This window comes from Chamaea fasciata, unplaced genomic scaffold (assembly GCF_029207755.1).
Source record: "Chamaea fasciata isolate MVZ Bird 193981 ecotype frontalis unplaced genomic scaffold, bChaFas1.0.hap1 SCAF_5, whole genome shotgun sequence".
NCBI lineage: Eukaryota > Metazoa > Chordata > Aves > Passeriformes > Sylviidae > Chamaea > Chamaea fasciata.
Window position 1 is genome coordinate 14,543,551 of NW_027094090.1, and position 15,000 is coordinate 14,558,550.

Below are 15,000 nucleotides of genomic sequence, written 5' to 3' on the forward strand. Positions count from 1 at the left end.
ATTCATTCACCACTTCCCAAGGGCAAACGGGAGAGCAGGGCTTCATTGTGTGTTACAGCTGTTGGGGAAGACAGACTTCCCAATTCCGAATGTCCCCCCTTTCCTCCTTTTCCCTAGCTCTCTATGTTGAGCACGATGCCATGTAATCTGGAATATCCATTGGCTCAGTTGGGTTTAGCTATTGTGTCTGTGTCCCCTCACAACTACTTGTGTGCCCCCAGCCTCACTGGTGGGGTGGTGTGAGAGGCAGAACAGTCCTTGACTCTGTGTAAGGAGTAAAGAAAACATCCCTGAATAGTTAGCACTGTTTCCAGTACGAATATAAAACATAGCCCTATACTCGCTGCTATGAAGAAAATGAACTCTGTCTCAGCCAAACCCAAAATAATATTTTATGATGAAAAAGCAATGTAGTATCTCTTTTGATTTTATAACTGTAACTGGATTTATTCTTGTAGGTGTAGCATCTATGACTGTGCCAGTGTACATCGCCGAAGTGGCTCCACCGCACTTACGAGGCAGATTAGTCACCATTAACACTCTCTTCATCACCGGAGGGCAGTTTTTCGCAAGTGTTGTTGATGGAATCTTCAGCTACCTCGCCAAGGATGGATGGAGGTTTGTGAGCCTTCCTTGCTAAAAGCAAGCTGCCGTAGTCCTGATTTGGTTGACAACTATTACAATTCTTGTTGGCCAAACAGAATTTACATAGAAAGTGGTAAAACTGTATACTGAAATGAACTCCAGTAAATAAATCTTGCTGAAATAGATCCATACTGCTTTTGCTTAAGCTTTATTTTCACAGTAAGTGCATATTTTTGTCTTTACTAAACTTTAAAGTGGGAGAGTAGTAAATATGCATCACAAGTGTAAATGATTGTCATGATGTTTATGAAGATCGTTTGCCTTTTCCATTTAGAATAATTACATGCTGATTTTTCAAAAGGCAAATACCCAGTGAGTAATATGCTGTATGTGCAAGATAGAGGTGAAGTTTGAGTATTCCTAATCTGAGAAGCGGTCCTCTATAAGAATTGAAGGATATTATGGCATAAATTTATAGTTTATAGCTTATATTATAAAAGAATAAATTTTTTTTTTCTGGGCAGCACAAACCCAGTTCTCTCAGCCTCTTGTATGTCACATGCTCTAGTTGTGTGACCTCTTTTAGTGATCCCTTGTTATTCCTGGTTTGCGGCTTTCTCTTGTATTTATGGTCTTGGTCTTCCAAGTGCAGCGCGGTGTGTTGAGTAGTGAAGAGCAATTGTTTCTGCAGCCTGCTGGCACGTGCTGGGTGACTTTTGCAGTAATGCTGTTTTATGTATGGGCCAAGTACTACTCTGCTGGATTGAGTGAAGTCAAACTTTCTGTAAAGAGACAGGCTACCACCTCAAGTGATGAGGTATCCAAGTATTTCAGCTGCAGTGCTGGAGCTGTTAATTAAGCATGATGTACTGTCCTCAGCTAGTTTATTGCAACCTAAGGCTGAGCAAGGAAGAGTACAGGTGGTCCATCACCTGAAAGGAGTGGCCAGCAAATGTGTAGAGAGAAATCACAAATGTTTACTCCTGAGTCATTACATATAAAAAGGAACGTTGCAGCAATTATTGTATCTCTTACTGACTGAATGGCTGAGCACTGGAGTGCTGCAACAAACAATAAGGAACTTTTAATTTTTCTTGTCTCGCTGGTTGTTCTTGGAAATGGTGGATATTAAATTAAAATAAACCAAAGAAAACAAATATTTAATGTGACCGTTACGTCAGGTTAGCTTTATAAACCCTGCTAACGCCATCTTCATAGTATTGCAGCAGTATGTCAGAGAAGGAGAAATGTTACAGCAGACTTATTAAATTTCATGCTGGATTTTTTCAGGTCTGCTAGACATCTGGCTTCAAACGCAAAGACTTGTAATCTGTATAGGAAAGAACTATATTGAATTTCTGAAAGCTGGCTCACTGCATGAAATGTCTAAAATTGCCTGCTTTTACTCTAAATTGATTATATCAAAATGGCTTGCTCTGAAAATGACACCAACTCTAGAACTTGTAATGGAAGTTTTCTCTCAACTAAACATTTTCTTTTTGGCCTGCTCCTTTTACTGAACTTTGACCAGAATTTTGCAGATTGGAAACTAACTTTAGTGAGGAAGCAGTGTCTGTACATTTCTTTCTTGTGTTGCCTGTGATAAACAATCCAATAGAGTCCAACTGGTATGAATCAAGCTTTCAGGAGCCTTGATTGATTTTGCCTCCTAAGATGATTGTGGGCACCCAACTGCTTAGTTCTGGAGGCTCTGCTGCATTCAAGTGACTGAAGGGCTTTGGAGGAGCAGAAATTTAAGTAATAGGAGTCTGAAGGACTAAGTCTGCTTACTTATATGCGTTAAAACATACTTTTGCATGCACTTTGACAGGATACAGCAGTTGTTTTTAATCTCTGTGAGTTTGCTTTACTCTTTATTTGAAATAGAAAAGGCTTTCTAAATATCACTCCAATAAAGATACAGAATCTACAATTTGGTGAGCTTCAATGGTCTATGTATTTTGTATACAGCTACTAAAATGTTTGTAGAGAAGGAAAAGCGTAGGAATAAGTGAGGCCATTAATGAATGAGAGCATTAGTGAATGAGGAATGAGAACATTAGTGAATTAGTGACGCTGTTAGATATGTTGACTGAAGACCACTCAGCTAATAAGCCTTCCACAGACTTTGTTGTTTGAATTTATTTTCTTTCTTTAACTAATGCTTTTCTTTTTTAACTAATGGTGAGCTGTAGAATTTTTTAAGTGTTACCAAAAAAAAAAAAAAAAAAAAAAAAAAAAAAAAGCTGCTCACTGAGCTCTTTCTACAGCAAGTTTTGCTTGTATGACCTTTGGAAATTTTGGCTGGTTGTAAGAAGAACTTGAGAGCTCAGCTGGGCATGGGAAGACTCATCTACATTCACATTGTCCTGGGATAGTTATCCTCTTTACATTGCCTTTTGGGTGTTATTTTTACCATTCTCCAGTTTTCTGCCTGTTGTACTGCCCATGTTTTTCTTTGTTAAATCCACAAATGCCTCTAAAAAAGTATTTTTCGATTTTTACTCAAAATGCATTTGGACTTGACAAATACATTTGGTTCATACATTGCCCTAACAAGGTTTTCAATCAAGGTTTTTCTCTCCTTCCTACTCAATTAGCAATCTCATGCATGCTTTATAAAAAGATCCAGGTGAGAGGCTGCAGAATCATCTGTGAAAGCATGCATCCTGGGGTATGGAGAGATTAGCAAATCTCCTTAATCTCCTGACTGATGTCAAAGTGTGAATTTGTTTATGAGTAGAGGCGACCTCAGTATTCAGAGAGACTGCTTTCTGGGGGTGTTCTAATGATTATATTCACGGATGTGAAACCTGTGATAACTGCAGTAATGTATAGGTGACACCTGCACTGTTAAAAGTCTTGAATGAAGGTGAAAAGAATCTGTGTGAAGTGTAAATGGGAAAAGGTCAGATTTAAAAAGCGGAACAAATTATATATTGTTCTGCAATTCTTTTTATACTTTTATTGTTTTATTGAAGAAATATAAAAATGTGATGTGTATAGACCAGAGCCACCCATGAAAATTGGTAATGTACTTGTCTTCCACAGCCTTTTCCCCCACTTTGGATGGAGCAAATATCCCTGCCTGGGTGTTGTCACAGGTGTCAGTGCTGACATAACTGTGCTTTTACCAGTGGTAATTCTCTGTTGAGTAGAGAACCTAGCCTTAATGCTGTAAATAATAACCCTTGGGCATCTAAAATGCAATTTTGATTTAAAACCTAACATTGCATCTGACTGAAGATTTAAAAGCAGACTCTCTGAAGGATCTGGTGTAAATTGTGTGCTGGTGAAACAAACTTTTTTCAGTGTTTCTGCTTATAGTCAGATTTTTTCAAAATTAAAACTGTCAAATGTGTCTGTGTGTATGTACTACTGATGAAATTATGCATTTTTCTCTGGCTGTTTGTTTGTTTTTGGGTTTGGTTTTTGTTTGGTTTTGGGTTTTGTTTTGTTTTGTTTGTAGTATGTCAGTGAAACATTTAGCAGGATTTCAATCTCATTTTTTTTACCAACAGTACCTGATTTTCTCCATTCATTTGCTTTCTCTTTCTGATTGTCACTGATATTCCAAACTAGTAGAATATTTCAGGTTTTTTATTTAGTCTAACTTAGTGTCCTCAGGACCAGTGGCACTAGAGTCAGTGGTGGCAGAATAGTCAACATGTCCCTGAGATTTCCTGGCAATGAAGGAACGGGTCATCTTTTCTAAAATACCTGCAGAATATGATTCTTGCCCCCTTAACTTACGGTGAGAAAGAATATGAGGAGTGGGAGATTTCATCTGTAAATACAGTTTGAGCAGCTGTAACTGAGTCTTCTCACAGTGTGTTTTTATAGGCAAATAGTAGATATTTATCTATTTTCTTATTTATTTCCAGGTACATGCTGGGCCTGTCAGCTGTACCAGCAGTTATACAGTTTCTTGGATTCCTGTTTCTTCCTGAAAGTCCCCGCTGGCTCATCCAGAAAGGCCAGACTCAGAGAGCACGGAGAATTCTGTCTCAAATGCGTGGCAACCAGGCCATTGATGAGGAGTACGACAGTATCAAAAACAACATTGAAGAAGAGGAAAAAGAAGTTGGAGCAGGTATGCTGAATGCTTGTTGGCCACTCTGTCTATCAATGACAAGATAAAAATCAGAAATGTTGAAGTTGTAGCCTGTGGGAGCTTGATGCTTTGCTTTATCTTGTCTGGTTTACTCTTTGAAGTATTTAATGTACTGGTAGCTTCAAAAATGAAGGTATTTCTACTACCCTGCACTTTCAAATTAGGTTCTGATTTCTTAAGTGAGGGAATAGTAAAGATGTGTAGGATTCTAACTTTATACCTCCTATGCTTGTGTGAGAATTGATTTGTGAAAATTGATCAGTTTAAGAACACACATCTCCAAGAGTTGAAATAAATAAAATAAAGTTTGGTTTCTTTCATCAGTGGAAAAGGCCAAACAGACACAAGAGAGGTCAGAAGACATTGTACATGCCTCAATTATCCAGAGGCCACTTCCCAGCAAACTGTATTCTAGACAAGAAGCCTTGGGAAAGATGTATAAAATGAGGCCTGTAATACAGACATTCTTTTTCTGTAAAAGCAACTTCTGAAAGTCCTTTTGATCTGTCCTCAAGAGAACAAGGCACCTAAATAAAATCCTTTTTTTCACTCTTTTGAATCTTTATGCCATATTTGCTCAAAACTTTGTGTTCATGTGTGTACTTATAAAACAAGATTACCATTTGATTGACTTTCTGTACTCTGCCTATTTTTTCTTTGCTTTCTGCTGGAAGTATTGACCTAGGAACATCAAGTAAGGCTCTTAAGTAAGAATTGTCATTGATAGGAAAATACTGTAACTTCTCAGAGCTGGTGGAAAGAAAAATGGATGTTACTTTACATCTTTGTAAATTGAGATTCAGCATCTGATAATACCTATTCTCACTGCTTTATTGAGTTTGGTCTTGAACCTTAAAATAAATAACTATATCTGGAAAAAGTTATATATAGTGAAAGGATTTTAAAAATATTCGTCACTAGTGTGAAGCAGGGCTGGGTTTTTTTTTTCCTCACATTATGTTTTTGAGGCTTTGGATACCTTTTTTTCCCCAGTTCTTTGGGGTTGGGAAATGAAATTCATTAAAACTAATTTGTTAGAAAGATGAAGTGGGTATTCATCGAACGGCTTGGGCTTAAGAGTCCTGTGCTTAGGGTCCTCATTCTAATTAGGGATCGGGCTATTCACTTCTGTGGAAAACCATTTAATATCTGGTACTAAAGTTTAACACTTTGTAGAAATGAAAGGAGCAGGCATTTTGTCTACTCAGTCCCTTGTTTTCCATTACTGGGCGATGGGGTATGACCTTGCTTGTCGCTCTTAAATCTTTTTTCATGGTGCTTTTTGACAATTGTGAATCAAATGTGGTGTAGTAGGTGCAGTAGGACTGACTCCATTGTTAAATCAGTCCTTAATATATTTGTAACTTGGACTGGGACACTAATTGTGTCAACAGTCAACGAGATTGTTGTCAGGGATATGCAGATCTCTTGGTTTCCCCCACACACTTCCCCGAAAACTTAATATATTCCTGGAGTTTAGTTAAATCAATCACATTCCTAGGAGAAAGCTTGCTTACAGACAATCAGTGTTTTGCCCTCAGGTAATCTACAGCTTCAGAGTTGTTACCCACGGGCATTATAAAAATGAGAGTAGATACAAGTACATGCTTTCCCATTTGTTATAAATGCTTAGCAGACGGGCATTGGACAGCTGTGGTCACTTTTGATTTTGATTATAATTGTAGTTCATCTCATTTAACTCAAGATCTTCATTGTTATAAAGAGGTATGTTGTATGTCAGCATTAAGACATACATTGTTTTGTTACCTTTCTGTGACTTATTGGTGGTATTTACAGGTGGTGGTAAATTGTAATTGCTTTCATTTCTGGATCCTCGGTATTGAATTTTGCTTGTGCAGTGCAAAAACAACTTTCTGTTCATGGTTTCATTGGCAGGTTTTCAAGTATCGATAATTAAACCTGTGCATCTGCAAAAAACTTTCATTTTATTTTGCTATGATATATTAGTTGTGGGGGGTGTTTTTTGTTTGGGATTTTTAAATCAATATTAATGTAAAAGGTTTTTTTATTAATTTCTATTTGTGGCAGACAGTGTTTTAAGATGCTAGTTAATAACAATGACAGGTGACTGTAATTCCTATCAGACATTTTGAACCTCATGACAGTTTCACAAAAAACTTTCATAAACCTGAACTGACAGTGTGTGTATGTACCATTCAAGGAAAGATGACTTTGCAGATTGAAAATCATCTTGCTTTTAGGTAAAAATGTCTTTTCCTTTCCTGTCTTTTTCTTTCTTGACAAAGGACAGATGTTCTTTTTCATTGACTGATACACAAACATCTTTGCCAGTTCCTTAAGGCATCACTTTCTAAGTGAAACTAAGGCTGTGTTTGACTCCTTCTGTGCAAGGGAGTAACACAATGTAGCCATAACACATTGTCCAATCACACACTAAAGAACTGTAATGCTTTTTGTACCTGTTTCATCAACTGTTCTCATCATGGACCAGTGAATCATAGGGAAATTTCATCTGTAGTGTTTAGGCTACTTTAAAGTTTGGTTTAAATGTGTGTCATAAAACTTGAGAACTTAATTGCATTTTTCACATGGTCATCCCGCAACTTCTGTCTTCAAAATGACAAAAATGCCTTCAGCAACAAACTTCTGCTTATACAGTTGTGGGATACCTGTTCAGTGAATGAGTCACATTTCTGTATCCTTTCCAATACATTCAATCAAATCAGTGCTGCTGATACTGCTAAGCAGCTTATATTTTAGCATTTTGAGATTGGCATCAGGAAAATAATGTATCTTTTTGACAAATACTTTCCTCATGACTGGTTATGCAAATGACATTTTTTTTATGGCAGTCATGGATACTGCTTTTGCGTGCTGTTATGTGCTTGCAAAATGACTTCTGGTGCTGTAACCTTGCATTTTGAGAAGTGGAGGGCATTACATTCTGCAGTAATACTGCAAGACAAGTCAAATCTTAGTCATCATCTAATCATCATCTGTTAACATCAGCTTTCAGATACTGTAGTGCAAAAACAGGTTGTTGAAAGGAAAATTGGAATGAGGAAGATTTTAGAAAAAAAGAGTGTTCCTTAAGAGTTGAGCGAAGAGTAGTTTTTAGGTGCAGAGTGCAAATATGCTGTGGATTTCACAGATTTCCCAGTGCTTGGCTTACGTTCTGAAGCCTCATGGAGAGAAAAGGGAGAGGATGATCAGAAGGGGTTTGCAGTTGAGAGAAAGATCAGAGACATTGCTGGGAGAGCATTCTGACACAACTCTTCTAGCAAAACAAGTTGGACTCAAACTGCTGCTGAATTAGTGTTTTTAGTACTGTTAAGGCAGAAATTCTGTAGTGCACCTTAGTTAAAAATAGGCAATCAAATCACATCAATGCAGGTAAACACTGGGGCTTAATTGCAGAATCAAAGAATCATGGAATGGTTAGGGCTGGAAAGGACCTTAAAGATCATCTAATTCTAATTCCCCTGCCAAGGGCAGGAAACCTACTCAGAGTCTCATCCAGCTTGGTCTTGAACACCTTCAGGGATGGGAAATCCAAAACCTCTCTAGGCAGCCTGATCCAGTGCCTGAACACCCCCACAGTAAAGAATTTCCTCTTAATACCTAATCTAAATGTGCACTCCTTCATCTTAGGCCCATTCCCCTCCATCCTGTACTCACATGCCCTTCTAAAAAGTCCCTCTCCAGCCTTCTTGTAAGCCCCCCCAACATACTGGAAGGCTGCTCTAAGAGTTTTCCAGATCTTTCTCTTCTCCAGGCTGCACAGCCCCAGTTTTCTCAGTCTGTGTTTGTAGTAGAGGAAAACCATCAGTGTGGTAAACTTATTCTGTGGATTCATTCCATATGCACATCTGTCTTGTGCTGGGAGCCCCAGGGCTGGCTGCAGTACTCCAAGTGGGGTCTCATGAGAGTAGAGTAGAGGGGAAGAATCACCTCCTTTGACCACTGGTCACATCTCTTTGATGCAGCCCAAGATGTGGTTGACTTTCTGGGCTGCTGATTCACACTGTTGGTTCATGTCCAGCTTTTTGTCCGCCAGCACCCTTAAGTCCTTCTCCCCAGGGCTGCTTTCAATCCATTCTCCACCCTGTCTTTGTGCTTGAGATTGCTGTGACCCTGCTGCAGCACCTTGCACTTGGCCTTGTTGAACTTCATGAGGTTCTCACACACCCACCTGTCGAGCCTGTTAGGATCCCTCTGGATGATATCCCCTTCCTCCAGTGTGTCAACTGCACCACACAGCTTGGTGTTGTTGGCAAATTTGCTGAGGGTTTACTTGATCCCACTGTCCATGTCACTGTCAATGCTGTCACCGTACTCACCCCTGAGGATTATCACCCGTCACTCCTCCACTTGAACATTGAGCTATTGACCGCAAGTCTTTGAGTGCGACCATCCAGCCAGTTTTTTTATCCATTGAGTAGTCCATCCATCAAATCCAAGTCTCTCCAGGTTTAGATAAGGGTATCATGTAGGACGTCGGATGCTTAACACAAGTCCAGGTGGGTGAAATTTGTTGCCTTTCCCATATCCACCACTGCTGGAACCCCATGGTAGAAGGCCTCCAGATTTGTCAGGCTGTGGGTATAGATGAAGTAGCTTGTTCTCCTGAGCAAATTGAAGTGTGGTTTTTTTAATGTTAGTTCTAGAGCAAACACTTGGGAGTGAACTTATTGTGGTGGTTTGTGCATAAAAATAAAGCTGTCTAGCAGACCTGTTGTAAAAGTTTTACTGGCTACCAGTATAGTAGTCACTTCTGACTGGAAAGAAATCGTTATAGCATCCAGTTGAGACGTTTTAAATAGATTGTTAGTTTTCCATGTGCTGGACAACACTACAACGTTCAATGCAAATTGGAGAAAAGTATCAGTTTGTACTGTCTTTCTGAGTGAAAAGTGTGCAAACTGCATGGCTTTTCCTCACACCCCTGCATTAAGCTGTACTCAGCTGTAATGTGCCAGGCTGCATGGATGGTATTTCACACAAAATCAGAAGTGATGTGTTTGGTACTAACTTAGCATCTTGGTAAAATGAATGTCATTTGCATTAAGACTAGACATTTATTTTTGTGTAGACGAAGGACGTGTAACTGTGAATTGTAATTAGGAGAGATGTGTAATCTCCCCCAGCCTTATTTATCCCACATTTCTCTGACCTGTGAATTACGGTTGAGATTCTTGACCTTATCTGCTCTGTGTGTGAACCTTTGCCTTTTGATATCTGTTGTTATCCATGTACATGTGTCAGCTTCTGATCATGAAGATGTCTTCTTTGCACATGTTATGCCTACTGATTTTGCCACGTAAAACTGCTGGGGCTCAGAGGTACATGGAACCATGCTGCTTCTGTGAAATTCAGTGAGACATTTATGATGATCATTACATTGTAATATTGTTTAGCCTTCCATTCTGTGTCTGTACCAGAATGTTATGTAATGGGTACTGCTTCTAGATCAGACATTTTCCTGTGTTTTCATTATTTTAATGCACTTTTGTAATAGCCGAGCTTTTTTTGTGACACCAAGAAAGATGCCACTCTTTTAGTCTCGTAGGCTTGACTCAACCTTTTTTGCTGTATTTCCTATTTCAGCAGTGAGTCAGTCTCCTTTTTAACGTTTTGTATTTCCCTGTTGGAGATAAATGTGTTATGACAGAAAGGTAAAACCACTTCATTGCTGTTAGGTTTCAGCTTGTAATTTTATCCATTTAACTGAGAGTTAAAATATGACATTATGAGGCAGCAGATCTGGACCCTCAGTCTTTCCTGGTTCCAGTATTTCTATTTCTTGCACCTTTTCTTCTTAAGTAATATTTTAACTTGTTAGTATTCCTGGCTGTGGCTTTGACTGGAACCATTTGATATTTGGCTGGAACCATTTGATCTTTCCAGGGACATACTTAGAAGCTTGCGGTGTTTTCATTCTTATTCATAATTCTCCTCTTGCTTCTTGGAGTCCTTTTTATCCCAAGGGCATTGCCTGGCATGCTTGATGTTCAAAAAGAGATAGTCATGCTTATTATAGGACGTCAGCTGAAATCTTATTTATTGAAATGTGGTAATACTGTGATGCTCTGGTAGGACTGTGCAGAACTCTGAATAATTCCACTTCCAGGCACTAAAATCTTTATTTGAAGTTAATTGTTCTTTTACGATAATCAGTGGCTTTTTGTTACCTGTAACCATGAAATCAGATGAAAGACTTTGGGGCAAGAGGAAACAAAGGGTCTGGGTTAAGAATTTGTTGAAGAAGTCCCCACATATAATATGGGTGGTAGTCATGTCAGCCTGAAATTCTTGGAACTGCCTCGGTCAGTTCCAAGTGGGTTTGGTCTTTAAGTTTTGTGGGACACTTGGCTGATACAAGAGGTACCTGAATGGAATGGCTTGGTTTCATTCTTGTACTTTAACCATTTTATATATAGAAGTATTACTTTTTTCCCTTAAGAACAAAAATTCTTTCTGTATATGGCTCTATTGGAATTTGTTTGAAGTTGAACCCATTAAAAAAAGCACTCCTGGATAATTAAAATTCATACAATGCAGGCAAATAGAACATGGAGGCATTTGATCTTGAGAAAGTATACTAATTATATTTAGTTTACAATCAGATAACGAGAAAAAAAACCTTCTACACAGCTTGGCAAGGAATGTTGAAAGTATGAATTACTATATGAAACAATTAATAGAGATAAGATTTTTTGCTTCCCTTTCAACCTTAAAGTCTTTTAAACAGCTAAGTTATTCTTGCAAATATGAATTTGAGACATGTAATTTATAAAAATAATAGTTGTTTTTTGTCTTGTACAAAAATGTGACTGCTATGTTTTAAAAATAATAGGTTGTTTCTGGTATCTTAGAGCTCTGATTATATTTGAAGAATCCTGCTGTTAGTGTGTTTACCTGGCAGGGTGTTTCAAGTTATCCTTGCTTCAGTGGCTTATGACCAAAACCAATCCCTTAATCTTTCACCTCGGTATTCGATGTAGTGGCATAAAGTGAGCCTTTATCTGGAATTGGTGGTTAATGGCCAGTCTGAAAATCACAGATCAGTTGTGGGTTTTGAAACAAGCTCTGCTTTGCCTGAATTCCAGAGAGATTTCATGAATGGTGGTCCTAAAGGGCAGGAAAATTAAAACTTGGTAAAACTTCCTTTAGGTATAGGGAAGCACTGAAAGGTAGTGAAACATTTTCAGGTTTAGTTTTGTTTCTTTGCCCCACTTTAGATCCACTGTAAAATTTCTGGAAGTACACTTAGTTTTTTATTGATGGTGTTAATAAACATTTTATTAGGTCACAGCTTCCAAAGCCTACAGAAAACTCAAGCTACAAGTCTGGAAAATAAAATTAAAAATGCTTCATCTCTTATCAGTTCAACAATAGATTCGAGCATAATGAATTTGCTTTAAGCCAAATAACATTTTTCACAGATTGAACCTGAATTTGCTGATGTTTGTATAGTTTAGAACTGCTGCTCTTCTAAGCTTGATTGTGGGACTGCATGTCTGGAAACAGTATTGGAATGCATCACTGAACATTCATCTGCTCCCCATGCTTTGTTTAGGAACAGGTATCTGTTCAGTGAAAAAATGTTGGAAGAATAAGACTACTAATTAACATCTATTTTTCAGAGAAGGTGGTTCTTCTAAATCGAAAACTGTCTAAAGAAGAGGTTGTGAATAAGGATAGTGTGTTTCATTCAAGTCCAAGGGAATAGGAATTTGTAGCATGTGCTACAAAAACAAACAAATCCCCATACTTCCTCCCTCTGCCCCTTTGACAATTTAAAATGGAGTAGTTTATTTTTCTTTCCTAATATGAGCAGCCAAAATTAGAAATTTTTGGCTGGTGCTCAAATGTTATAATTATCTCTGTTTCATGTTTATTGTTTGTTAGGGATAGCTACAGAAATTTAAATTTATAGAAAATATCTATTTTTTAATACAAAACTTACTTGTGTTTGGACTTAAGTTCTTCCACCTGACTTGACCTGGATCAGTTGCTAGAAGCTAATGACTTCTGTCCTCAATTTCCATGTCTTCTCAGAGCTCAGTTCAGTGCTGGAAAGTGGTAAGCTAGACACATTTCTTGGATTTTCTAGAAGTAGTGCTTAGTTGTATAACTTGGCCTGTTATCAAAAGTCCTCTATATAATAGGATGAACTTTAAACAGCATTTGTTACATTTACAGTAGTGCCTTCTCAGTAAGGGAAAAACCTCGAAAATAGTGTGGCGTGTGATGAGATTTTGGGAAAGCTGGACAAAATATTTCTGCAAAATTAAACTTGGGCTTGGGGGGAGTATCCTTAGTCAACAAAAAGAAAAGTGGATGTGTATAACATGAGTAATAGTAAAAGAAACAGAAAAAAATTAAGAAGAGTCTGCCAGTGTGCTGGAGGGCAACTTGGGTGTGAATGGGGTGCCAGCAGCATGGAAGCTTGGTTGTGTTAGAAATGGGAAACAATGGTTTTGAATTCCCTTCGTACTCTTGTAGGAGAGGTGGGCACACACTGCCTTCACAGCACATTTGTGTTTCGGACTTGTTTTTTTCTGGCATAGTTACACTAATGTACTTGTTTCTCATCTGAAATTGTCGATCTACTTTTTCTATTTATGTATATCTTTGCTTAGGAGTAATAAAATTACGGTGCCTCTAGAGCTGCTAATACTATTCAAGAGCTCAGTTAATTAGGAAAGGGCGGGGAAAGAAGGCCTGGTTCTTCATCACTTCTCTGTTGAATCCAGCATCTGCACTGAATACACAATTCTAAGTCGAATGCTCCTGCTTGAGCCTCCTGCAGCAGGGTTTCAGACAAAATGTACAGTGTTGTGTGAAAATGTTAGTGGCTATAGGAGGAAATTCTTTTATAGACTGCTGAGGAATATTTTTAACACTTTGCTAAGCTTAGTACTATGGTTCTTTGAGCTAGCACTTAGCGCAGGTTCTGTGACAAAAATTGAAGATGATCTTGCTGCTTCTTTGCTCTCAGACTTTGGGAAAAAAACTCTAAAATAGATTTAAGGATTTTAATAACAATATTTATATGTAAATGCTGCAGACAGGTAGCTGGGCAGTTTTTGTCTATTGGTCCCACTTTAGCCTTTTCAGTATAATCATTAAAATTAAAAAAAAATAAAATAATGTTGTTTTGCAGTATTATATGACCCACGTAACTGCAGGGCTGACTCTTGCTCTGCAGTCTTTTATGTGACAGGCTTTGAACAAGGGCTTGGTCCATCTAGCAGATGTTGATGATTCTGCAGCAGCAGCAGTTCTTCTTTGATTCAGTAGTCAGGTGAACATAGTGTTTATACAGACTGTTTAAATTGAAGTATTTTGTTAATAGGAAGAAACCATTAGAGAGGAAAAAAGGGTAGTAAACAATGTTTGCACTTATTTCTTTTACATGAGGCTTTTAAAATTTTAAGAGTTTAATAAGGGATAAAAAGGATCTTTTACAGCGCTGGGTGCATAGTCATAGCTAGATGCACCCCAGTTTACTATAACAACTCTTAGGATATACTTTTTCATTGCATTGATCAAATGCATATTCGTGAAGATTATACATATGCATAAATTCCCCATAGGTCTTTTACATGTTCCAAGAATTCTTTAGGTTGGTCCAACCCCTGACCTGTCATGCAGTAGTGTAGATTTGATTTTTGGGAGTTGTGTATGTAATTTCCTCACAATGTAAATGCCATTTCCTCCCAATGACAAATGGGGAGTTCTTGATAGTCGAAGGCTCAGTGGCAGGAGTCCTCTTCACATCCTTTCTTTTGATGTTAGCTGTGTGGTTCCTTCAATATTATCTAATCATACAGATAGTTTTAGCTATTTCCACAAACTTATCTGAGTTACTCTCACTATTTTCAGTTAGTTACAAAGATAAAAGCATTCTGTAAAAGTTAACATTACAATGCACAGCACATAATCTCTATTTTAATACTTTGCATAAGCCTATATATATATATATATATATAAAACTATAATACATGTTTATCACACTAATATATATATAAGCTACACATGGCCAGGGCATTGGCCACAAAAGCTGATAAATTATACTATATCAAAAACAGTTAAAAGTGATTACAAACTGAACTACATCAAAATCATTGTGATTAATAGTAATTTGCAAAAGCTAGTGCGTAATAGGGAAACCAAACAACTACATAGTTATTTATAACACTGAACATCTCAGTAAATCCTGTCTACCAAGGTGACATCTACCATAACTGGCATGCTGCCATATGTGGGTTGTGTTTTGTTTGACTGAAGAGGGATTTGGGAAAAAAAAAACA

The 15,000-nt window shown here is 37.8% G+C and overlaps 1 protein-coding gene across 3 annotated transcripts in view; it reads left to right on the top strand.

Annotated features, from left to right (window-relative positions):
* SLC2A13 (solute carrier family 2 member 13) overlaps positions 1 to 15,000 on the top strand; it is a 144,858-nt gene that overhangs the window by 29,017 nt on the left and 100,841 nt on the right. For all 3 annotated transcript variants that reach the window (XR_010720749.1, XM_066182912.1, XM_066182913.1), the window contains exons 2-3: positions 459 to 618; positions 4,470 to 4,678. Coding sequence is in view for 2 of the 3 variants with exons in the window: in XM_066182912.1 (XP_066039009.1) it covers positions 459 to 618; positions 4,470 to 4,678 (369 nt within the window). In the remaining variant the exon portion in view is untranslated. The remainder of the gene's footprint in view (positions 1 to 458; positions 619 to 4,469; positions 4,679 to 15,000) is intronic.